At 31.3% G+C, this 24,752-nt stretch overlaps 2 protein-coding genes across 3 annotated transcripts; both read left to right on the top strand.

The window, feature by feature from the left end:
• Positions 1–462: 462 nt before the first annotated feature.
• LOC107913181 (DNA-directed RNA polymerase III subunit RPC4) lies at positions 463–4,240 on the top strand. 2 transcript variants are annotated; one of them, XM_016841676.2, is made up of 9 exons: positions 463–619; positions 754–815; positions 929–989; positions 1,882–1,921; positions 2,477–2,667; positions 2,769–2,832; positions 3,019–3,107; positions 3,200–3,433; positions 3,953–4,240. In XM_016841676.2, the coding sequence occupies exons 1-9, from the start codon at positions 584–586 to the stop codon at positions 4,079–4,081; spliced, it is 906 nt and encodes a 301-aa protein (XP_016697165.2). In that variant the 5' UTR covers positions 463–583; the 3' UTR covers positions 4,082–4,240. The 2 variants fall into 2 exon arrangements, with proteins under 2 accessions (XP_016697165.2, XP_016697164.2); XM_016841675.2 differs by having other exon boundaries at positions 3,197–3,433.
• Positions 4,241–5,492: 1,252 nt separating this feature from the next.
• Positions 5,493–7,757, top strand: LOC107913180 (60S ribosomal protein L15-1). Its single transcript, XM_016841674.2, has 4 exons — positions 5,493–5,699; positions 6,055–6,221; positions 6,816–7,013; positions 7,278–7,757. Exons 1-4 carry the CDS (start codon positions 5,696–5,698, stop codon positions 7,521–7,523), a joined length of 615 nt encoding a protein of 204 aa, XP_016697163.1. The 5' UTR covers positions 5,493–5,695; the 3' UTR covers positions 7,524–7,757.
• The last annotated feature ends 16,995 nt before the right edge of the window (positions 7,758–24,752 follow it).

Raw genomic sequence — 24,752 nt, 5'->3', positions numbered from 1 at the left:
ATTGTTCTAATAATATCTTTTTTAACATTCTTAAAAAAATTAAATTTGAAATTAAATAGTTTGAGTTAATCGAGTTATTCGGATCAACTCGAATAAAAAATTAATTCTTTCGGTTTAACTAAAATCTGAATTATACAATTTGAGTCATCCGAAAATCTGAATAAGAAAAGACAAAACTCTATACTTCGTCTACTAGTTAAATAATCAGTTTATGTAAAAGCAACATTGAGCATAAATAATAAGATTCGTTAACTTGATTTGAATTTTTTTTTACTCGATTCAATTTAAAAAAATTTCAATTTAAGTTTGGTTGCTAGAATAGGATTTGTCAACTTGACTAACTCCAAGTTTTTTGACTTGATCGAATGCTCACCCTTAAGTAAATTAATATACAATTAATGTACAAAAATTAGAATAGATAAAATAAAAGTACAGAGGTGACATAAAGTTTGTTAGATCCTAGTGGTAAAGTCATTGTTTCTTTGTCGAGGTCTGGGGTTCGAAACTTTCCTTTTCACGTTTTTGATAAATTTTTTTGTCTTCCCTGCTTCGTCTTCTTTCTACCGGAAACTCTGAAACCGCCATGGATGTTGACGGGCCTTCTTCTGGCCGGCGAAAGGTAAAAAAACATCATAATAATTTTCTCAGTTTTCTTCCACGATTTTTTTATTCCGTCGATTATCGAGATCTCGAGATGTAACGGTTTGATCTAGTTAAGTTTGTCGTGGTTTAACCTTGCTGTTCTTTTTCCAGGTCCGATTCGCTCCTAAAGCTCCTCAATCTTCAAGAAAGCCCAAACTTGCTGTTGCCAAATCGTATAATTCCTATTTCCCCCCTTTTTCTTTTCTCAGTTTTCTTTTTTGGTCTCTCTAATTCTGTATTCATATTTCAAAAAACGCGTAAATTTTATTCATCGGTCAAAATGCAGTGAAACGAGTGATGAAGATGAAGAAGCTGCTCAGGCGCAATATCTTCTTGGACGTTTCAACGTACGTAATTTTGCTTCTTCTTTTTTTTTTTGCTAATATTGTATCTTGATTTTCTGTTCACTTTAAATTCAGGTCCTTAGTTCATTTTGGCCGTAATATTTTCCATGCTAGGGAGTTGAATTTATTTGGCTGTATAAATAATCTGTTTACCTTGTTTTTATTGTATTATTATTTGTTAGTCACTACCACTACTAGTAGGGGGTGTTTGTACAATTGATGCATACTTGTTTATTCAATATATATTGCAGAATTTATGATTTTTTTTTCAAAATAATAATAATACTGGATGTGGCATTAGCTTAATAGTAAGGTTTACATCGTGACAAACTTGAGTCTTATTTTATATAAATTATGTGTAGGATTTATTTGGATTTTGTTCTAATTTAAGTTCGGACATATTTCTGTTATCAATTTTTTTAGTAATTGATTGATTTTGACTTCAGATGTGTATTACTTGTATTTGTAATATCATTTATGATAGTTTTTACACATTATTTTTGCTAAATAAAATAAATTAATTATATATTTTTTGGTATCAAAATTTGATTAGCATTTGTGTGAAAACAAATTTTCTTTTTCAAAATATACTAAAAGTAACGTAGTATACATGTGGACCATAGAAGGTTTAGTGATGCCCGGAATTTTTCTGAATTGTGAAATTGCAAAAACATCTGTTTCATTCATGTTTGTGCCTGCATTGTCAAACGGTGGCGAGCAGCATATAATATCCCTAGGTTGAACAAATACCCTTTGTTCATTTTCACAACAAAAAGTTAATACATGAATTGAATGGCTTTTATTCTATGAGTAAGATAAGTTTTTGTGCCATTTGCATCCAAGTTGTTTACATTCTTTGGCCAAAAACTCATATGTTTGCTGTTGCATTTTGCAGGAGAATCTAACGCGACAAAAGCCGAAAGTTGAGAAGAAATGTAATCCCTTATTAGCTTTTCTTTCATTTCTGTGTACTAGTTTTTGTACAGGAATCATAGAATAGATTGATGATAGCAGGCTTATGTAGCAATGAATACCCTTCATATGATATCTTCTTGTATGCATATAAAGTGTTCTATAATTTCTCTAGGTATTTTCTGCTAGGTAGTCAAGGTAAAGCCTAATTGGTGGCTAGCTTTGTCCTGCAAAAAGCTGGTCCCTGAGTTTAATCCTTCTTTCCCGACTCGAAGTTGACATGAAATTTGTGAAGATAGATAATGAAATTCAGTAGCATACTAACTAGCTTTTCGTAAAAGACGAGCAAAAAAAAAAAAAAACCATTGTGAGGTTAGAAGAAAGCATTTAGAGAAGATCCATGATAAACTAACTTAAAAGAATGCAGTATAGGTATGGTTGAAATGCATGACTTATTGTTGTGGTTTAGATAAGTTTACATGGTGATGGATTATAAGAGCTCCACCTTTATATTCTATTAGCTATTTCGAGTTTGCACGGAATTTTCTGCTGGTAATTTTCAAATTTTGAGTCTGCAGCTTCAGTGCAAATTGCATTTGGTCCTGGAGCCCCATCATCCACTTCATTGAGGTCATATGGCAATAAAAGAGCTGGTAGAATCCTAGATGATTCGTCTTCGACTTCCAAAGAAGATTGCACTGATATATGTTCTTCAGATGCTATTGAAGCACCAGCCCCAAGAGTCAAGAGTGAATACAGAGAACCATGGGTAAAATTTTGCCTTCTGTTCATGTGTCCGTGAATGAGAGCAACCTCCTGCCTGCATTCGTCTCTTACGAACTGGCACTGTTTGGTTCCATGACATTGCAGGATTACAACCGCACTTACTATCCTACTACCCTTCCTCAGAGGAGACCTTACTCGGGTGACCCTGGTAGGTTTTCTGCGTCGAAAATGAGTCAAATGAACTCCAAAAGTGTCTTCTTACCTTCCCTGGAGGCAATTTGAGATAATATTACTCTTTTCATTTGAATGAAACCCGTGCTTGCAAGTACTAGTCATACACTTTTGCTTGTCTGAACTAATATGTATTGAGCATGTTATCGTGTCTTGCTTGTAGAACTTCTAGATGAAGCAGAATTTGTAGAGACTGCTAAAAAGGAATATGATGAGACAACTATTAATCCTGCATCAGATCTTGGGCTACTGGTTGGTGATTATATTAATAATAATGTTCCAACCCCTTTAAATTCTACATTTGTGAGAGAAGTATCTAAAATAATGATAATTGGTGACAGCAGGAAGGTGACAAACAAAAGATGCTCTTCTTTCAGTTCCCCGGAAATCTTCCTAGAATTAAGCAACCAGTTAGCAAGAAGGGGAAAGAGAAAGCTGAGCACTCGGTATCATCTGATAGGTTTGGAGCTTTAAAGAAAGGATGCCGGTTGGAAGAGCTGCCGGAGGGATATGTGGGGAAAATGCTGGTTTACAAGAGCGGAGCAGTCAAGTTGAAGATAGGAGAAACACTATTTGATGTAAGTCTTAAATATACCTTGCTTGATACTTACCGAAGCATAACCTATATATGCATTTTCCGAAATCAGAAATTACTACAACTCAAAATAATTTGAACTCAAAATGACCCCAGAACTACTCATAATTTAAAATGATCTAAACATGAAAATGCTCCAACAAGTAACCCGAAATGACACAGACACAAGTGTCAAACCCATTGAACAAACCCGAAATGACCCGACTAGCAGGCCCAAATAGCTTGAATACAAGAGTGACCCAAACTCAAACATGAAACGATATGAAAATTTAAAATCCAAAATTGACCTCACTCTAAACCAATCCAATCCGCCCTATTGACAGGTTTACTAACATTCCTAATCTGTATCATCTTTTTGTGCATTTCTCCATGGATTGCAGTGACAGTTTGATCTATGGATGTGGCTTCCAAGTTTAATTTATTGGTGATTATGCATATTGTTAAGAATTTTGGTAATAAATATTTTTTGATGGAAGCTTATAGGTTAAGAAATTAAATGCAGGTATCACCTGGTGAAGCTTGTGTGTTCGCACAGGATGTTGCTGCCTTCAATACCGCAAGCAAACAGTGTTGTGTCATTGGTGAGGTTGGTCAACGGGTTGTTGTCACTCCGGACTTTAGTTTTCTTTAGGAATGTAATAATTGTAAGAAGGAGGAGGAGAAGAAGAAGAAGAAGAAGATATCCTGTGTTATCCAATCTGATTTAATATTTTGAATTGAATATTTAAACTCTCAAATATGGTATATGTGAATTCGATGTTAGTAAATTAACAAATTTTAGATCTTAAAATAGTTTATTAAATTATATATGTTATACATGTCTCTTCGAAGTAGGTCTTGCCAATCATGTCTAAGACAACCTTGTCTATGGACGACTTCTCAATAAGATTGATCTTCGTCAATACCTACATGGTCGAAACATAAAATGCCTTTAATCTATCTCGCCAAGAAAAGTGTTGAGCCCCTTCCTCACATGAACAATACATGAAACTCCATTAGTTCCATATTAATTTAATCACAGTCTGGATTACTGAATCCGTTAATCTCATCACTGTTTAGTTAAGAAGGTTATGATGCCCGTAAGGAGCCAATCAATGCAAGGCCAGCATACACGTGTCTAGGCCTCAGGATAAGAGGACAACAAAACATCGTTATTAAATATCCTTCTTTGGCTATAAGGAGTCCAGGATAAGAGGACAATCAAAACATCGTTATTAAATATCCTTCTTTGGCTATAAGGAGTCTTGCTTTTTGAACCTTTTCTCTTTGTTATGTGCTTATCTTGTTCAACCTCCATTTCAAGCAGCTCTTAACACACTTTTATTGTGTGAACCGTCATTTTCCTTCGTTTTATGTTTAACAATTGGTGTAGCGGCTCTTAACACACCACTATATGAACTATCATTTTTCTCTTCTTTTTTTACCCACAATAGTTTGGTGCAATGAGTGTGGATGACATGAATCATCTGATGAGAACCCTTGAACCTTTTCTTCTTGTTATGTACTTAGATTGTTCAACCTCCATCTCAGCACACTTCCACTATGTGAATTGTTATCTTTCTTCTTCCTCATTTCACCCTCAACAATTTGATACAATGCGCATGGACAAAATGATTAATCCCGACGAGAACATCTCCAAGAATTCCACTGCTACAACCAATCCCACCACACAAACTTTCAGATTGGCCAAGCGGCTATCAGCGCACTTCCATGATGGGCGTGAATTACGTACTTCCTTTTATTTTTTTTTCCCTCATTTCCCTTTCAGCAATTTGATATGATGACTCTCAACATACCTCCACAGTGTGAACCATCAGCTTACTCTTTTCACACTCAACAATATTTCACTAAATATTTTGACTTAGGAAATTTGAAAATTTCAGACAAGAAAATTCAACAAAATTTGTCCCTACTAGTTTAGTGTTATCAAACTATTTACAAATACGAATTTAAATATTTGATGAGATAAAAGGGAAAAACATGGTTGGCCCAAAAAATTTCAAACTTAAATAAAATAAACAGGTCGCGGCCCCATTTTAAACATGGTCTGAAAGATAGGATCGATCCAACAGCCCACTTGAACAGAATCAAGCAATGGGGGTAAATTTGTCAATTCAAATAGCCTTTGTCATGCCTTCTAAAACCCTAATGCGAGATTCCGACTTCTTAAGTATATAATATTATTTCAAATTGGGCAGCAGCTCCTTCTAAACCCAAATCAGACACCGCAGGAGTTCAATCTGCCATGGGTACGCTATTTTTCTTTACCATTTCGCATCTATTAATCATTATTTTAACAACTGTTTTAATTTCTCATTTGCTTTCTCGTTTGATGTTAATATGATAATTTGAAATCTGGGGTTTGTTTATTTGTTTATGTAAATTAATCAGTTTTTTCCTCAGCTTGATTTAATGTCCTTTAATTAGAATCTAGAAGCTTGCTAAAGCTTTGGTTTTTACTGATTAGGTTCTCAGCTTTCGTTTTTAGATTCAAAGACTAGTTTATGAAAAATGATTTTTTTTTATTATTTAGATGTTTGTTTTGGTATTTTGGGTTATGATTTGTGGCGATTTTAATTTCTGTTGTGATTTTTGTGAAATTAGGGGCTTACAAGTACGTGTCAGAGCTATGGAGGAAGAAGCAATCCGATGTGATGAGGTTCTTGCAGAGGGTGAGGTGCTGGGAGTACCGTCAGCACCCTTCCATCGTGCGAGTTAACCACCCAACTCGCCCCGACAAGGCTCGTCGATTGGGGTACAAAGCCAAGCAGGTAAATTGATATATCATTTTTTCTTTAAATATTGTTTTATGCTACTGCAACCTTATAAGGTCTGATTTTTTTATATTGTATTTTTTAATTTATTATATACGTGTTGTCGTAGTTGTAACACATTCTAGTTATAAGATTATCCTATGTTTTCAAAACTGCATAGTTGAAATGTTCATCGAATTAAAAGCCACAAGAGAAAGAATTCCAAAGGAAACTGAAGCTTCGGGTAGGGAAAGGTTTTTTTATCCTGAGATTTGAAAACCAGAAGTGCATGGTGACTGGAGTTCTAAATTATTCTTAGTGTTAAATAGATTCACTAAGTGCCTAGTTCAACTTCTATGCATGCAAGGACAATTTTTTCCTTGTTTTATTTGTTTTCACTTAACTGGGAATTTCTGCTTCTGGATAAAGCTGGGGTGGTAATGTTTCTACCTGATTACTGTCTGATGCCATGTTAGTCTTTTAATATTCTTTAAACTCCTACATATTTACAGTGGTAACTTGATTTCATTTTTGCGTTAAGGATATTCAATGTGTTGTTAATACTTTCTCTGCGTGTATGTTGTATTTGGTGGCTAATCTTCTTTTTAACAGGGTTATGTCGTCTATCGTGTCCGTGTAAGGCGTGGTGGGAGGAAGAGACCAGTTCCTAAGGGTATTGTATATGGAAAGCCCACAAACCAGGGTGTTACCCAGCTGAAATTCCAACGTAGCAAACGATCAGTTGCAGAGGAACGAGCTGGCCGGAAGCTTGGTGGTCTTAGGGTCGTGAACTCTTATTGGATCAATGAGGTGAGTTTTAAGCCAAGCCCAATTTATTAACATTAGTTATTCATCTAAAGAACAATGACTGATAAATTCCATTGGCAACATTTTATTCTCATAGCATAATGAATAGCACTAAACAAAGTTATATCTTTCATCTTTATAGATTTTATATCTATTTTGTGTGGGAATCAATGCACACCAATCAATTGTATCGATTTTAAAATGGAGTTTGATGCTCAACTCTTTGTGGGCGCTTAATGTTCCAATTTGTTTTCTTTTTCTTTGTAGGATTCAACTTACAAATACTTTGAAGTCATCTTAGTCGATCCTGCCCACAACGCTATCCGCAATGACCCAAGAATCAACTGGATCTGCAATCCGGTTCACAAGCACAGGGAACTCCGAGGACTGACCTCTGCTGGCAAGAAATACAGGGGTCTTCGTGGCAAGGGGCACTTGCACCACAAGGCTCGACCTTCAAGGAGGGCAACCTGGAAGAGAAACAACACACTCTCCCTTCGCCGCTACCGTTGATCCCCTGGACCGTACTTGGTGATTTTGTTCCTGCTATCTTGGCTTCATTACTATTGTAGGGTTTATAAGAATTTTGAGACAGTTATATTGTGTGTGGGACATCTTGAAAATCTTCTATGTTAGAGGCTATTGAGATTTATGTGCTCACTGAAAATGTCCAATGCTATTGTCATATTGAGGTTGTGTTGTTTGAGTATTTTTTATTAAATACTAGAAATGGGATTTTAGATTTTACCATTTTTATTGCTTTTATAGCAACAAAATACGTAAATATATCATGGCTGGGCCTGGCAGTGGCATGAATCGACAGGATTGTTTCTTTTCTTAATATTTCTATTATTTTATTGCTGTGTGTGTGCGCGCATTGAGCTGTGATGCAATGTCACCCTTTTTAACTCATTAGCACTTTGTAAGTAGTAATTAGATGGTTTTGTTTTGAAAGAAAGTTAGCAAATAACACTCATCACTACGATTTTATAGTAGTTGTATCCAATTCAATTTCGACTAACAAAATCAGCATAATAATAAGATCTAGTTATGTCTGGTTTCATAATTCCATATTCTAAAACAAAACCATGCTTCATCAAATTTTACTATCATGAATGGTTTAATTTTTCACCATGCCTCTGAGATATTACCCCTTTTTTCTTTTCTAATTTTCAGCTACCTTTAATTCTTTAAACCCCTTACAAGGAACACATTTCTCACATTTATCTCCTCGAGATTACAACCTCTAGGTACAAACTGAACTAGTTCTTAATCCACACAAATATTACTACTTAAATTAAAACAAATTAGGTACATTATTATATGTTATTGGTATAAAGCTGGGATAGTGGTGGTAGGTGACAGTTCATATAATGGTGGTCGGGATTTGAGTTTTATTGAGAGATTGAAGTTTGAGAGTAGGAAGAGAGATACCTGAGAGTATGATAAAAGAGAGAGCCCTCTATATATTTGTGAGCCTTAAAAGGGGAGCTTTTAGGTATCCTCGTATTAGTTTCGTACTCCCTGAAACCTAATTGACCTATTGTTATATTGTTTTCTTAAGTATGAACTACCATGTCAGGACAATGGATATATATGATATACAGATAACAAAATATTTTGTCCAAGTCAATGGTATTGTCCCCATGGTGTCAGTTTGCAAAGTCTTGGGTTTATAAAGTTACAAGCTCACAGAATTTTGAAGTCATGAGGTTTTGGCCTGGTAAGTGTTCTTAGTTTACAAGAAAATTATAATTCGTGACATTAACCAATAAAATTGATAAGAAATTAAATAAACTCACTAAATATAAATATAAGATGTACATAAACCTTGTACAAATATATATATATATAGTTCCTTAACAAAAATATTTACTATGACATCAGCTAAATTAATATGAAAATTCAAGAGTAAATCTTGGTTGAATCCCCCCCCCCCTTCCAAAAAAGAAAGGACAATTATCATCCCATAGCCATATCTTGGACTTGGTGAGACAAATATTGAGATGCCCTTTGTCTAGATAGGTGCTAAAATCTAGTTAATAAAATAATCTACCTCAAACACCCAATTTGACTGATTATCATCATTTGGTTCTTATTCTAATTTGGTATTAACACTTTCTATTGTTAATATCTTTAATTATTCAAAATGGAAAAAAGAAAGTGAAAATTCTCTAATTAGTCAAATGAGTCTATGAAGCAACAAACAACTTCACCTATAATAATATATATATATATTTTTTTATCTTTTTATATAAAAAAAACAAAATTCTAAACCTAAAATAAATTTTTAATAAATTTAAAAAATTCGATAAATGGTGGGATTTGAACCTATAACACCAAAATACTTGAAGATTCAATTTTTACATTCAAATCAAAATCTTATTAGATTTTTACATAATTTTTTTTATAAATATAATTTTTACTTATTTTTTTTCATCCATATCGTGAATGTGTTATAATTTAATATGGTCTTAAGAGTCAAAATCATGTTACTTATTCTTAAGAAAAAAAGATAATTTTTTTTAAATATGGTATGAAAATTTAGAAAAATTTAAGATATTAAATCAATTTTTTTTCTAAATTTTTAACAAGAAATTTACTAGAACAATTTGCTATTAAAGCTAAAATATTATATATATTTATATGGTTAAAATATGCCATTAGTTCTTTTATTTTGGTAAATTTCGAGATTTAATAATTATATTGAGAAACTAAAAATTAGTCATTTTACTTTTTTTAATTTTAAAACTTTATTCCAATAATTAACATTGTACTATCCTAAAATTTTGGTTTCTAAAAAACAACAAGTATTTTAAAGGAGAGTTAAATATTTGGAGACAAAGTATGAATAACGAAAGTTAGTAAGGATTAAATTGCAAATTTTAAAAGTTGAAGGATTAAAAGTGTAAATTTACCTTTTTAGAAAAAAGGCAAAAGTTTTAGAATTTTTTTCATGAATGTGACACGGAGATATATTGACATGCGGAAATTGGAAATTGAGATAATGACTAAATTGAATAAAATAGAAAAGTATAGGGACTAAAGTGTGATTTCCCATTTTTATGAAGGAGGGATCTAAATGTAAAATTTCTATATTTAATTGATATTTAGAGAAAAAAGGATGGGATTAAAATCCCATATCTGATGACGCGGAAAGTTTGTAAAAATTTATGGAAATTAAGGTTGAAAAGTGTTCAAATTTTATTGGATGATGAAATAAGTAGACTAAAACGAAATCAAAAGGAAAAGTGTAGAACTTTCTACACAATTGAAAGGCTGAAAGATAGCAGCGAGGGGCAGCAAAAATAAAAGGGAAAGAAAAAAAGGAAGGATTAAGAGTGCAATTATACCAAGAAAATGTCACGAATCAAGAATATAATGGTAGAGAAAGTCAAGGCAAAATAATTATTTTTTAAATAAGATAATTATGAAAAAAAAAAGATCATGGTTTTTGGAAAAATATTATCTATTGGATGTGATTGAAAAATAAGATGAAATCTTAACTATTTGATTAAAATGACTAAAGTTAGATTTTTATATATTAAACAATAAAATTTTATTATTAAATTAGTTGAGATATTTTAATGAAGAAATGAAGAAACTTCTTTATCTTTTATATAAGTGGTTCACGCCACTTTCAAGAAAAAAAATGGGAGAGAAACTTCAATTTTTATACAATTTGGTCTTTTGTCACAAAATTTCAGTATTTCACCTCAAAACCTTGAAAATTTTCATAGCCACCAAAGAGGTAAGATGAAGTACAGGTCTGGAAGAGTTTGTATAACATCTTAGAGGCAAGAGGTAAGAAATTAGAAGTAAAGAAAGTTGGAAGGAAAGTGAAAGATTGCGAAGAGAATGAGAAAGGAAGAGAACAAAAGCAAATAAAGTGAGGTTTTTGCTAAAAGAGAGGTAAGTATTTAATTGAATTCAAGTTGGTTTGTTTTAATTTGAATATTTGAGTAAAGTGCTATATGAAATTGAATTAAAATCTAAAGTGTAAAGTATTGTAAATAAGAGATATGCTTGTGTTCATGTGAAATAATGAATGAAACGAGGAAGTAGCGCATGTGGTTATGAAATTCAAAGTGAATAAGTAATGTGATACAAAGTGATATATGTGATATGTCAAGTATGTTACATGAAAGTGAATATGTGAATGTGTCAAATGAAAATATTATGTATATGTTTATGTGATTTAAAATGAACGAATAAAGTGTTATGTGAATAGATGCCTTAATAATCTAAGAGGATATATAATATGTGATGGTGAAATGATTTTGAAGTTGAGAGGGGTTGGGGGTTCGGATGGGAATCGGGCTGGTGTTGCGGAGGTTTGGAGGGGATTAGGAGACGAGAAATGGGATAGGTAATGTGTTTAATGGAGTTTTGTATGTTTTCTAGAATTCTGTTACCAGAGTTCCATTAAAGGCCAAGAGTTCTATTTTGGCCTAGTGCTATGCAATGTAACAAAATTATTGAAACTCGATTGAGACTCATTAAGGACTGCAAAAGTGATATGTGTAATAATATGTGAAAATAAAGATAAAAGTGAACATGTGAATTAAGTGTTAAAAGATATATGTAAATTAAGTGTTTATGTTATATTTGTGAAATGAGAGAAAGATTTTGATATGTGAATGCAAAAGTTAATTAGTGATAATATATGTTGAAGTTAAGACTATAAGTTATAAAGTTAATTTAAATGATTCTATGTTTTGGAATTTTTTTTAAAAGTTTAAGTATATTAGTGAAAGAAACAATGTGAATAAATGTTATAAAAAATGTATTTAAATTGTGTATATATATATATGGTAAAATTGAATTCAGTTGAATACTTATTAAGTTATTCATGTAGCTTAACGCATTTGTTTTAAACGCATAGGTGATAGATAACTTTCGAAAAGAATCGAGGATTGTTGCTTCAGTTCGGATCACATCACTCCTCAAGCTTTAAGTTCAAGTCTTTTAGACTTTAGTTTGACATGTACTTAGGTTTATTGGTAAACAAAAAATGTGAATTATGTATGAATAATAATGTTTTGTGCTATAAGTTACCTCAATTATAATGAAACAAGAATATATTTAAGTGGTGAATTTAGTGTTTAAATATAGCATCTCTTACTTGGATCAGGTGAGAAGTGTTACAAGCATCATTAGTATTTCCTTCAAAATTTGCCAATTTGGCATGTTGATCCGATTGTATTCATATGAGACAATATATGATTGATAAAAAAATAAACATATCAAGTTGACAGATTTTGACAAAAATTTCCAATGGTATTAATGATTAGACTAAAACTTTTTAAATTGAAAAAACAATTTTTTTTAGTTTTTTTAAATATAAAAACTAAATCTTAAATTTTGATTATTTATCTATATATATATCGTATATGATTTTTGAAGAGAGATATATATTTTGGACTGAAATATGTAGTAATTGAAGGGTTAAGTTTTCCAAAATTTCAATTCTTTTGCTAATGTTAACCTTATACAACTTTTTTTTTTTGTTATTCTTTTAGAAGGTCTAAATCATAGGCATGCTTGTTCTCAAAATAAGTGGTGTTATAATTATAAATATAAGAAAGTTAGTAGGGTTTTAATATCAAATTAGTTATTCTTATAAAAAAAAAGTTAGAATTAATTTTTAAAATATGAAAGAATTTAGATGTTGAAATTTAAGATATTAAATCAACTTTTTTAAAATTGTTAAAAAGAAATGTACTGGAATAATTTTCTATTAGGACTAAAATATTATATATATATATTTATATTTATATGGTTAAAATGTGTAGCTTGTATTTTGGTAAAATTAGAAATCTATTCATTATAATTGAGAAATTAATTAAAAATTAAGTTATTTTACTTCTTTAATTTTAAAATTTTAGTCCAATCATAAACATCATTAGTATTTCTATTAGAATTTGTCAATTGGACATGTTAATCAGGTTGTATTCATATGAGATGATATATGATTGATGAAAATTTTGACAAAAATTACTAATAGCGTTGATGATTAAACTACAATTTTTTAAATATAAAAACTAAATCTGAAATTTTGAACATTTAAAAATCTCACATATGACTTCTTTTGTTTCTTTATATATATATATATATATATGTTGAACTGAAAATAATGTAGTAAGTGGAGGGTTAAGTTTCCCAAAATTCCAATGTCTCTTTAGTTAATAGTTAACTTTTTTGTTATTCCTTTAGAAGGTCAAAATCATAAGGTTATTGTTGTCAAAAGAAGTGGTGTTTACATTGTAAGTCCCTCACATTATCTTCATATTAAAGCATCTTTTGAAACAAAAACCAAATGGGAGAACATGGCATCTAATCATAATATATTGGGCCCCTCTTCCTTTTGAAATCCTCTTTGGTCTCTTCAAACACATCCCACAATCACTGCCCACTATTATCATTAAAGCTTTCAAATGTGTAATTATTAAAAAATATTTTTGGGGATCTCAATTACCTTCTTTAATTAACTTTCTAATGAATCCCCCCACCCCCCTAAAAGCTTGGTTAATTTTGTGTGTTTTCAAGATAAACAACAAAAATTTGTGGCCCATTTGCCACACTACTTACCATTTGACCTACAAATGATCTGCAGAATGTATGCATGCATGCATACATACATAGCATCTACACGGTTGAATAGGTGTACAGCAGTCTTAATGGAAAGGATTGAGTTAGAGAGAGGGAGAGAGGGGTATGTCACATGCTAAGTTCACTCAACCTTGAAACCCTCATCATTTTGTTCTCCACTTGGGCAAATGAGAAATAATATAATGTTAGGATTAAGGACCTATAAATCTATGTAAGCAAGAACTACTGTGTTTAAATTTCATTGCAGAAAAAAAAGAGAAATAGTGGGTCCATTTTTTTTATTTTTTATAATTTGGTCAGCCAATGATGTTATTTTTGTGGAGAGTATGTTCAAATTCTTCCATCATTCTCTTGTGGAACCCTCCTCTCCTTTTTCTGTCTTTTCATTACAGCGTTTTGGATCTCTGTACTTAGTCTTTGTCCTAATTGCCTTAAGCCCTTGATTAGTTCACAATTTGATTAATTCGCTTCACAACTATGACCTTTATCACTGATATATATACATATGTATATTACTTTGACAATATTTCAGTGCTAGTCTTCATTGGGGATGAGGATGGGACAGCATAAATTAAATCTTAGGTCAAGCATGTGAGGATGTATGCAATTCTTTCTCTTGTGTGTAAAATATTTTTTTATGAAAATTTAATTATAAACAAACAGTCAAAGTTGATTTTAACATATGAAAAGTAGAGGGGCTAAATTCCTAGTAAAATTATAGGGAATAAATTCCAAAATTGCAAAGAGTATAAGGACTTATAATATATCTTTAAAAAAAGCAATAGGAGAGCATGTCCTCCATTTAAGGGTCCAATTTAACTTAATTCTTTTTTTTTCTTGGTATCCTCTATTTTCATTTTACCATTCATATTTGAAGTTTAGGGTTATTTTTTTAACAATGTCGTCTCTAAAATTTAAACTTGTATTATCTGCTTAAGAATATATAATTTTTTTAAGTGAAGAGTAAACCCTAAACTTCCAAAATGTTAAATAATTTCAAGTATAACATAAAGCTTAGATGTTAAACAAAATCAATGTTAATTGTGGCATTTTAGGAGAATTATTGAAAAACAAGAAGTTATAAATTGATGCAAAAGCAATCCCACCATCATTGTAACTTGGTAGGCCTATATATGAATTTAAACTTGTGTTTGATTTTTGGTTACTTCAATAAAAATTGGCATCACCTACACCAACACCTTCATTAAGTCTTCAATCATATTCTCAACAATTAATAGTTTACCCACTCAGAATCATTTTGCTAATTATCATTGCCCTTGTGCGTGACTTCAAAGCAAAACACCCAGCAACCACTATAAACCTAAAGGCCAAAAAAAAAAAATCATAAAATAAAAATTTTTAAACAATTTCTTTATAGGTTTTGATAGTATCCACTCGTTTTGACACAATGTTTAAAATTACACATAGTTCATCTCCAACCTATAAATAAAAGGATAATGCGATTCAATACACCCGAATCCACGTCCTACTACATTGACAATAAAGATATTAATCAAATTAAAATTCAATCAAATGATAGAATAAAGAGTTTGTATTTAATATAATATAATTATAAATTTTACACTAACAATCAATCAATAATGATATCTCATTAAAAGCACTGCATTTTTTTTATAAATAAGTATATAAATTTTAATTAAATTCAAGATGAAAATTTTAAAATTTAATTACCATAATTTTTATTTTTAAAAAAATGTGTAACAGTCTGGTTTTGGGCCTAGTCGGATTTGTGGTAGATGTAACAACTCGATTTTGGGCCTAGTCGGAACAGTGATTTTGGGACCACAAATCCGACATTGTAAAAATTTATTTTTATTATATTTTTATGGTTCTATGGAATTGTTTTGTGAAAATTTCGTTTGAAAATTTTGACATTCGGGCACTCAATTTAGTCAAAAGTTCTATATGCTAGAGGTGTCCAATTGTTATGAAATTTTAAATTGGATGAAATTTTATGGCCTGATTTTATATGATTGGTTATATTTAAGTCCGGTAATGCCTCGTATCCCGTCCCAATGGCGGACACGAAAAAGGAGTGTTACAAAATGTGACACATGTCATGAAATTAATAAATGTCCCAGAATATATTAAATTAATTGAATGATGGCAAGGTTGCTATATGCTTGGAAGATTGATGGATTAGTACTTTAATGGGTACCAAATGTTTGATGTAATGTATCAATCTCCAATCCCATGGAATAAGAGTATTTTGATGATCAAATTGAAGACCCTCACTTCACTTTACTTTTTAACTCAATGTTATGGGACAACGATGTTCACTATCTATTACACCAATCTATTAAAACCCATACTTTATATTAAATAATGTTAGACAAAGTTTTGATATCACCTTCAAGATTTAAGCCTATTTCAAATCCAAGTTATTTTTGAAATAGATGAATACTCGAATAATAATAAACTATAATTTGAGATTCGATCTTATTTGATCATAAAAAATTAAAAATTTGAATTAGTTCAAACTGAATTAAAATGACTTAATCTCTAAATGACCAAAATAAATAACTCAAAACCACTTGAACCTAAAGTGATTAAGACCTGAAATAATTTGGACTCATAATGAGTTGACTTAAAAAACTTGAATCTCAAACTTGAATCACTTGATCTTAAACCTAAATCTGAACCTAAATTTATCCAAACTCGAAATTAATTCAAATTGAAAATTTTTAAAACCCAAATTTACATCATCAAGATGAACCAACCAAAACGAATATGATCCACCCTATTTGAAGGTCTAAGCAAAGTGTTTAATTACACTTCTACAGAACATGATTTGTCCATGGATATTTCATTGGAATAAGTAAATCCAAAATACTTGAAACTCTAAGTGGAAAAAATTAGAAATGATTTAAACTCATAATGACTTTACTTGAAAACTTAAGTTTAAAACCCTAATGACTTGAATATGAAAAACCTAAACTTAAAATTAATTCAAATCTAAAATATTTAATCTCGAAACTGACCCGAACCAAGTAACTTAGAAAATTTTTAAACTAAAATTGACCTAATCTAATGGATCCAACCCAACTCAAAACCAAATGAAACTCATCCATGTAGAGTTCTAAGCAAAGTGTTCAATTAGACTGCTAGGGAACCTGAATCTCCACTATTATTTCATCTAAACTTAAGACATGCATAAGGTTTTAGTGATAGAACTTGTCTTATAAACAAAGATGAATTGCATATCAAAATAAAACCCTTATCTTTTTAAAGAAAACATACTTTGATTAACTTGTAGCATATGAAAATAATGCAAATCTTTGCAAGATTTGACATTGCTGCGTTCTTATCTAATAAGCAACCGATGGATATTTGGCAATAAATACATAGAATTCCACTCCTTTTGTTTTTGCCCAAAACATATTCTATTCAAGGATCAGCACAACTTTGCTGAAATGGAAGCCAATATATTGAAAGGGACGAAGGGAGGGAAAAAAAGAAGAGAGGAAAGATAAGGCTGAACCAAAGGTCGAATAATTGCATAAATTGAACTATTACATATCATTTTCAGTGTAAAGCAAAAGAAAATGAAGATAATAGAACAGGATAATCAAGTGCATTATTCAAGTTTTAATGGGAGAATGTGACCCCATGCAACGTTTACACACGCACTAGCGGTTCATAGAATCACACACAAAAGCATGAAATTACTTGACTTGGATGACAAGAGAATGCAATTTCATTGTCAAAACTTTAGATGAAAATGGACATAACCACTAAATTTTATCATCCAAAGCTGGAAAATATTGAAGTAAAAATAAAGGGGAAATTTCTAGGAGAACTTTCAAAGATTTTCATGTGCCAATTAGTTTGAATGTGATTTTCCCCACTTTATGATCAAAGTAGCATATAGTGGAAAATAGAGAGTAATGCTGAATTATCCATAATTATTCAAACATTGATATGATTAGATGAGGATTCTTCTTCTTGTTTTGCTTAACAAATTGATTGAAAATAACAATGAGTTTTGATTAATCAAGCTTTTGATATAACTGATATTTAAGATTAAAATGAAATATCTTATGAAATATTTTCAAATGTTATAAATACTCATAAAGGTGTTTCCAAAATGATTTAGCTTGTATAAAATGGTTTTTTAGTTAATCCAAAATCTTTTTTGAAATATTTACAATTATTTTTCTAGCATTTAAGAAGCTAGAGGGAGGATCAATCCTATGCAAGTCAGTAGCCAACGGCTTATTAAATCCCGTTGACCAGTACTTGGAGGGATCAACCCCCATCGTGTCGGTACTCAGGATTTTATCAATTTCTATCAATTCCCCTTGTGCAGAGTTGTCAGATTTTACATGTTAAATGTTTCTAATCACTATTTTCACCCCAAATGGCCACAATTATTCATGCTAATTATCTTGGTATTTTGATGGAAAAATGGATTGTAATTGATCTTTTAACACTTATATATAAAAGGATTGTAGAAGTAAAAAAAAATAGTATTTATTTTGTTATTTAGAACTTGTTTTTTAGAGTGCATTTTGTAAGTAATCAAGTGAGTCACTAATTTAGTGACTAGATTTTAGCTGCAAAAGTGAATTTGCTAATTTAGTGAGTGTTAATGCTTCTAATCATTAATTGTATGAGGTATTAAGATAGTTTATTATCTCTCTTGGCATGGCCTCGAAGATATAAAGAAAACTGAACTGCATAAATATATCGAGTGTTTATTATTTTTTTACTCTATTCTTCACCAAAATTTAAAGTAGTTGGCACTGCTTCTAGCACTAAATTTCTAATTGCAATTATCAATTTTGAACCTAACATAAGGTTTCAAAGTAGAAAAGAGAATAGATTTAAAGTTAAAATAAGCTCAAATCAAAGATTTTATTCTTCATTCTTGTATTTATTATCTCCAATTATAAAATTTTTTACTTCACCATATTATTTTAGCCTTCAAAAGCCTTCAAAAAAATTAAAAAAGATAGTAAATGAAAATACTTAGCTAGAGGTGTTAAGATAGTAGAGGTAGATAAGTGAGATCCAATCACGATAAAAAAAAATTTCGTTTAGCTTGTGCGACACCCTGCAAATCTTCAAACGGGAGTGCAGCAGCTATTCTAGTTTGGTATATTTGTTATATAGGTCCCTTAAATTTAAATTTTATTTTAATTCTAACCTTAATTTGCAATTTTAATAGTTTTGAATTTAGTTTGTATTTATCTGGTTTTTTTTTAAATTACTAATTCCTTTGTATGTATATGGTGAAGACTCAATTTGTTGTATAATAATTTTAGTTGTGTCTATTTAATAAAAAGACATTAGTAATTGAATCTATATTAAAAAGACATGTAAATAGACACAACTAAAATTATTATACAACAAAGTGAATCTTCACCATATACATATAAAGGCATTAGTAATTTAAAAAACCAGATAAATACAAACTAAATTCAAAACTATTAAAAGCAATGACTAAATAAAATAAATAAAATTGCCAATTAAAGTTAGGATTAAAACAAAATTTAAAATTGAGGGACTTATATAGGAAATATCCCTAAATATAATAGCTGCTGCACTCCCATTTGAAGACTTGCAGGGTGTCGCACAACCTAATAATTATTTCAAAGTTGTACCATTTTCGAAATCATATTATTTTGATAAAAATCCCTAAATCACCCTATTCTCATATATGCTACGAAGTTGGCTAATAGTTTTAAGTGTTTTCATATATTTAATATAGGGTAAACTATAACCATGGTCAATTTTATTTATCTTTCATTATATTTTAGTCATTTATATTTAAAATATTACGTTTTAATCATTTACGTTATTGTGTTGTAAGATTTTAGTCACTGAACCGTTAATTACAGTTAATGATGTAACGGTAAGCTGGCGTGACATGTTAAATCATCATTTTGAACACAAATTTTAGGTTAAATTATACAATTTGTCCCCATATTTTTTCCTTTTCAGCAATTTAATTTTTTTTCTTTTATGTTCTTTTAATTTTTTTTTTTGTTTTCATTCTCTTTTTCTCCTCCCTCTATTTTCCTCCCTTCTCCATTCCTTTTAAGATATCAGGGAGTCGAAATAGCATTGAATAAAAAAGCAGGAAGTCGAAAGCCATTATTGTCTATAACCAAAACTCATAAACTCATACCATTTGCTAACTATCAAAACCCTCCACCACTACCTGTCATCTTCGTTTCATCCACTAACACATTCACTACTACTATGACTTCCTTTCGAAAAGATATAAAAAAATCCCCAACTTTTGGACTACCCAAGATCAAATCTCCATCATTGGCCATTAAATCAACTTAATTTTTTGATATGTGTTCCTCCTCACCAATATCTCCTTCCTGACTGCTAGGGTCAACAAGAAAGTTGTCAGAGTACCTCAAACCATTGACATGAATCTAACCCCCCTTTCTCTCTCTCTCGATTGATTTGAACGTGGCTTTGTTTGGTGAGGGGATGATATTGTTGGGTTTGTCATGAATGAGCTCATGGTAGTTAAAATAAATGGAGAAGGTAGGAAAAAGTAGAAGAGAATGGAAACAAAAAAAGGAAAGTTAAAAAATCATAAAAGGAAAAAATTAAATTATTCAAAACAAAAAAAATATGGGAACCAATTGTATAATTTAACCTAAAATTATTGTTTAAAATGATGATTTAACGTGCCAGCTTACTGTTAATGATAATTAACGGCTCAGTGACTAAAACATAACATTTCAAACTAAGTAAAATAAAATGTAACTTAAGATAAACAAAAATAATCATGAGTGTAGTTTTACCCTTTAAGATATTATATCTGTAATGGGCCAAATTTGCCCGACCCAAGCAAACACAAGAAAACCAAAACAAAATATAAAATAAAACAAACAAATAAAAAACCACAGTCCATTACAGTCCAATTACAAAAAAACCAAGCCCAAATTAATATTAAACCTAGACCCAACCCCAAAAGTACACCGACCCAAATGGCCCAAAATTTTTAGAACGAACAGAACCCTAGGGTTCTCTCTCTCGCGCCGCAGCCAAGCCCCGGCCCTGGCCTCCGTACCCTCCAACAGCCACGCACACGCACTCCAGCCTAGACCCGTACCCGAGCGCCAACGCACAGCCCGTGCTCCGTACCTGCAAAAGAAAACAAACAAAAGCAGCAACAAGCCAATACAAAAGCAGAGGACAAAAATTGTTGTTTTCTTTAGTTATTCGGCTATAAAGCCTTTGATTTTCAATTGTAAAAGGAGACTACGAACAGATTACACAAAAAAAGAGGAATCAAATACAAAGAAGTTGAATATTCTACAAAGGTTGTTCCCTGTTTTCATTTTTACGCCTTTATTTTCTTTTTATTTTGAAATCTATCTCAAAAATAAAAAAAGAAAGCAAAAGAGAGGTTTACCTTGCGAAACTAGCCGTCATTCCCCCTTCACTTCGTCGAAATCGAAGTCTGAATGGGGGTTTCAAAGACGAAAACCCCTCCTTTAGGGCTCGAACGCGCAGACCGACGCTCATAGTGGCGCATTAGTGCTGAGAGGAGCACTTGGGGGTCGATTAAGCAATGAAAGAGGGGAAAGGGCTAGGGTTCGGCCGAGTGACCCAGTTTTTAGCCTTTTTAAAGGGCCAAATGCGACGCCGTTTCAAGCACAGTTCAATGGCTCAAAAACGACGTCGTTTGGTGGAGCCCAGACCTGATCCGTTTAGCTGCCCCGATGACTCGCGTATTTTCGCGACGAGGGTCTATTTGCAGCACCGGTCCCTCCCTGCTGCACCATGTTTCATTTGGCTCTCATTTGTAGTTCTTTTTTTATTAATTTAGCTATGTAGTTTACACTCGTTTGCAAATGGATCCGCGCCCAAACGCAGTATTTTGGGATCTGGTATATTACCAGTTTTAGTCCCTAACTGTCTTCGCACATTGATTATTGGTACTTTTATTGCTATTGTTTTATTTTCGAATGGTCCCCGCTGTTTTAGTTTAATTTTAATTAAGTTTTTCTTTGTTTTATACCCATTTTTTTATTCTTAATCAATTATTTTACTTTTTAAATCACTTTAATAATTGTTTCTTCATTATTTTAAATGTTTTTTTGTAATATTATTACCACATTTTGTACACTTTAAATATTTACTTCCTTTGTATTATTGTACACATAAGTATATATTATAATAAAGTTAATAGTATTTCATACACCTAATGATGTGTTGATTCTATCCATGCATTTTAACCTATATTTTGTTATTCTAATATGTTTTATATGTTTCGCGTAAAATTAAAATTGTTTTTCTACTTACTTATATTAACACACATATTTGATTTATGTACATTAATTTAAGTCTACATATTATCATTTCCACGTTATCTTATGTACATTTGCTTTTTAAATTTATATGTATCATCTTTATAATGTTTATAAATGTTCTTTTTGTGCCTTCATTTTATAGCACCTATTTTAAAATTATTTATATCTTATTTTTACTAATTACCTCGAATTCTAATAAGTGCGGTTTGCTCACCAATGCATCATTCTCTAGGAGTTCTATTCGGTATTAATTTTATGTCGTTTAGTCTCATGGGTTTTGTTCTTTTTCATAATTATTTCATGTGTGTTATGTCAACTATTCTCCATGCATGCTTGAATATTGAGTCATGGATTTTAGATTGATCATAGTTAATTGCCTTGTTAGTTGATTAAATAAATTGTTTCGCCTCCATTCCTTAATTGTCGTGTTTTACGCGTACACATATCACCCCTTATCATCGTTTTCCACTTAATTTTTGAAATGTGGTTTTAAAACCTAATTTTTTTATAATTAATTTCATCTTATTTCAAATCGAATTAATGCGTTTTAAGCTAGCTTTACGATTATTTAAAATTCTTCAAAACGAAGACGAAATTTGATGTTCGGCAATTCGCGGAATCGTGCCCTAACGTGTTGGGTTGCAATTTCGTATTTGCTCAAAATAATCAAATTTCTCTTCGAAATTCCATTCATTTCTTTTAAAATCCCTTAAACGAAGATGAGATTTGATGTTTGGCAATTCGCGAAATCGTGACCTAACGTGTTGGGTTGCAATTTCGCATTTGCTCAAAATAATCAAATTTTCCTTCGAAATTCCATTCAAAAAATCCCTTAAACGAAGATGAGATTTGATGTTTGGCAATTCGCGGAATCGTGCCCTAACGTGTTGGGTTGCAATTTCACATTTGCTCAAAATAATCGAATATCACTTTGAAATTTCGCTCGTGTCTTTTAAAATCCCTAAAACGAAGGCGATATTCGGTATTTGGCAATTTGTGGGATCATGCCCTAACGTGTTGGGTAGCAATTGCTCGATTGTTTAAAATAATCAAATATCCCTTCAAAATTTCACTCGGCTCTTCTAAAAATCCTTTAAAACGAGGGCAATGCTCGGTGTTCGACAATTCGGGAATCATGCCTTATCGTGCTGGGTTGTGATTTCTCGTTTGTTCAAAACGGTCGAGTATTCCTTTAGGTCTTTATTCATAATTATTAAAAACCTTTCAAAACGAATGTGATGTTCGATGTTTGGCAATTTGAGAATCGAGCCCTATCGTGCTGGGTTGCGCTTTTTCATTTGCTCAAAACCATCAAAGATCCCTTCGGGATTTCACCCTTATTTTTTAAGGTAAGGCAATGGATAATGTTTGGAAATTCGAGGAATCGTGCCCTACTGTGCTGGGTTTCGGTTTTTTGTTGGACCAAACAGTTGGGCATCCTTTTGTTAATTTCAAATTATAAACTTTTGGACGTCGAAACAAGAAGATTTTTGGCAACCAACTCGGGTTATTCAAATGTTATTAACAAGAACCACATTTCAAAAACTTTTTTAATTTTAGACATAAGGACAATATTTAATCGATTTGGTACCAATTTTTGGCGTAATGAGGGTGCTAATCCTTCCTCATACGTAACCGACTCCCGAGCCCATTTGCTCATATTTTCGTAGATCAGAATCATTGTTTTAGTAAACCAAAAGTGTTTTATTAAAATAATCAAATTCTTAGGTGATCCGATCACACCAAAACAAAAGGATCGGTGGCGACTCCACGTATTTATTTTTTCAAAAGTCGATTCCCCCATTTTTCACTAAATTTAAAATTGTAAAATCCGAAAAAGGGATGATTTCGACAATATCTATAGAAAATTTTAAAAATAAATAAAAATTTTGAAGTCTATAGCCGTAGAAAAGAAGTCAATGTGCAAGTTAATCAGAAAGCAAGCAGTGCTTGGAAAAGGTAGCTGCATTATTCCACTAACCTTCTTCATGCGTGCCCGATGCTCTTCTTCAATATTAGTACATGAAGAAAAAGAAAAAAAGGATAAAAAAAAAAAGGCCACTCGAGACTATGATCTTGTTTTTTTTTTGAGTAATGATAAATTTATTTATTTTTATCACGATAGTTATCAACTTTTAAATTTTAGTTAAATTATTTTGCTTTTAATGGAAAAGTTGTATATACCATTAAATATTTAGTAATTTTGGTGTTGTAGTCTACGTAACAATTTATTTTATGAATTTTTTATTAATTTTATGAAATACATGCTAATTGACGCATAAGCTTCTACATCATTGTTGTTAAAATTTGAACATTTCAATCTCTCTTTTCAATCAAAGAAAAGCAAATTAATTAAATTTTGAAGGTTGAAGGAGAAAGTAATTCAAAAAAAGAATTAGTTGAGATCAAATTGACAGTAAAAAAAAGTATTAAGAGCTAAATTTATTATAATATTTTTTTAATATACTTGAATATTTGATAATTATATTACTTTTGATTAAATTTAAAAGTGATTATTAAATTTTGATTAAATTTAAAATTGAGTACAACCGAATCAAAATTTTAAAAGGTAACGAGATCTCGATTCAACCCTTATTATAATAGAAAAGAAAGGGAGAAAACCTTGAGAAAAAGGCCTATAGGTGAAGTATTATGAGGAGCTACAGTTAGGGCGGAAATTGAGACGACAAGTATAACGCGTTGGCTTCGCAATGGAAAGCAACTGGCCAATCATGATGATGATGATGATGATGATGCATGTTAATGATGGCAGTGCCACAAATATGATGCATCCTTTGCTTTGCTCTGGTGGTAGGGTCATGCA

The sequence above is a fragment of the Gossypium hirsutum genome, chromosome A07 (genome assembly GCF_007990345.1).
Source record: "Gossypium hirsutum isolate 1008001.06 chromosome A07, Gossypium_hirsutum_v2.1, whole genome shotgun sequence".
NCBI lineage: Eukaryota > Viridiplantae > Streptophyta > Magnoliopsida > Malvales > Malvaceae > Gossypium > Gossypium hirsutum.
This window is presented reverse-complemented; position numbering and strand designations above follow the sequence as displayed.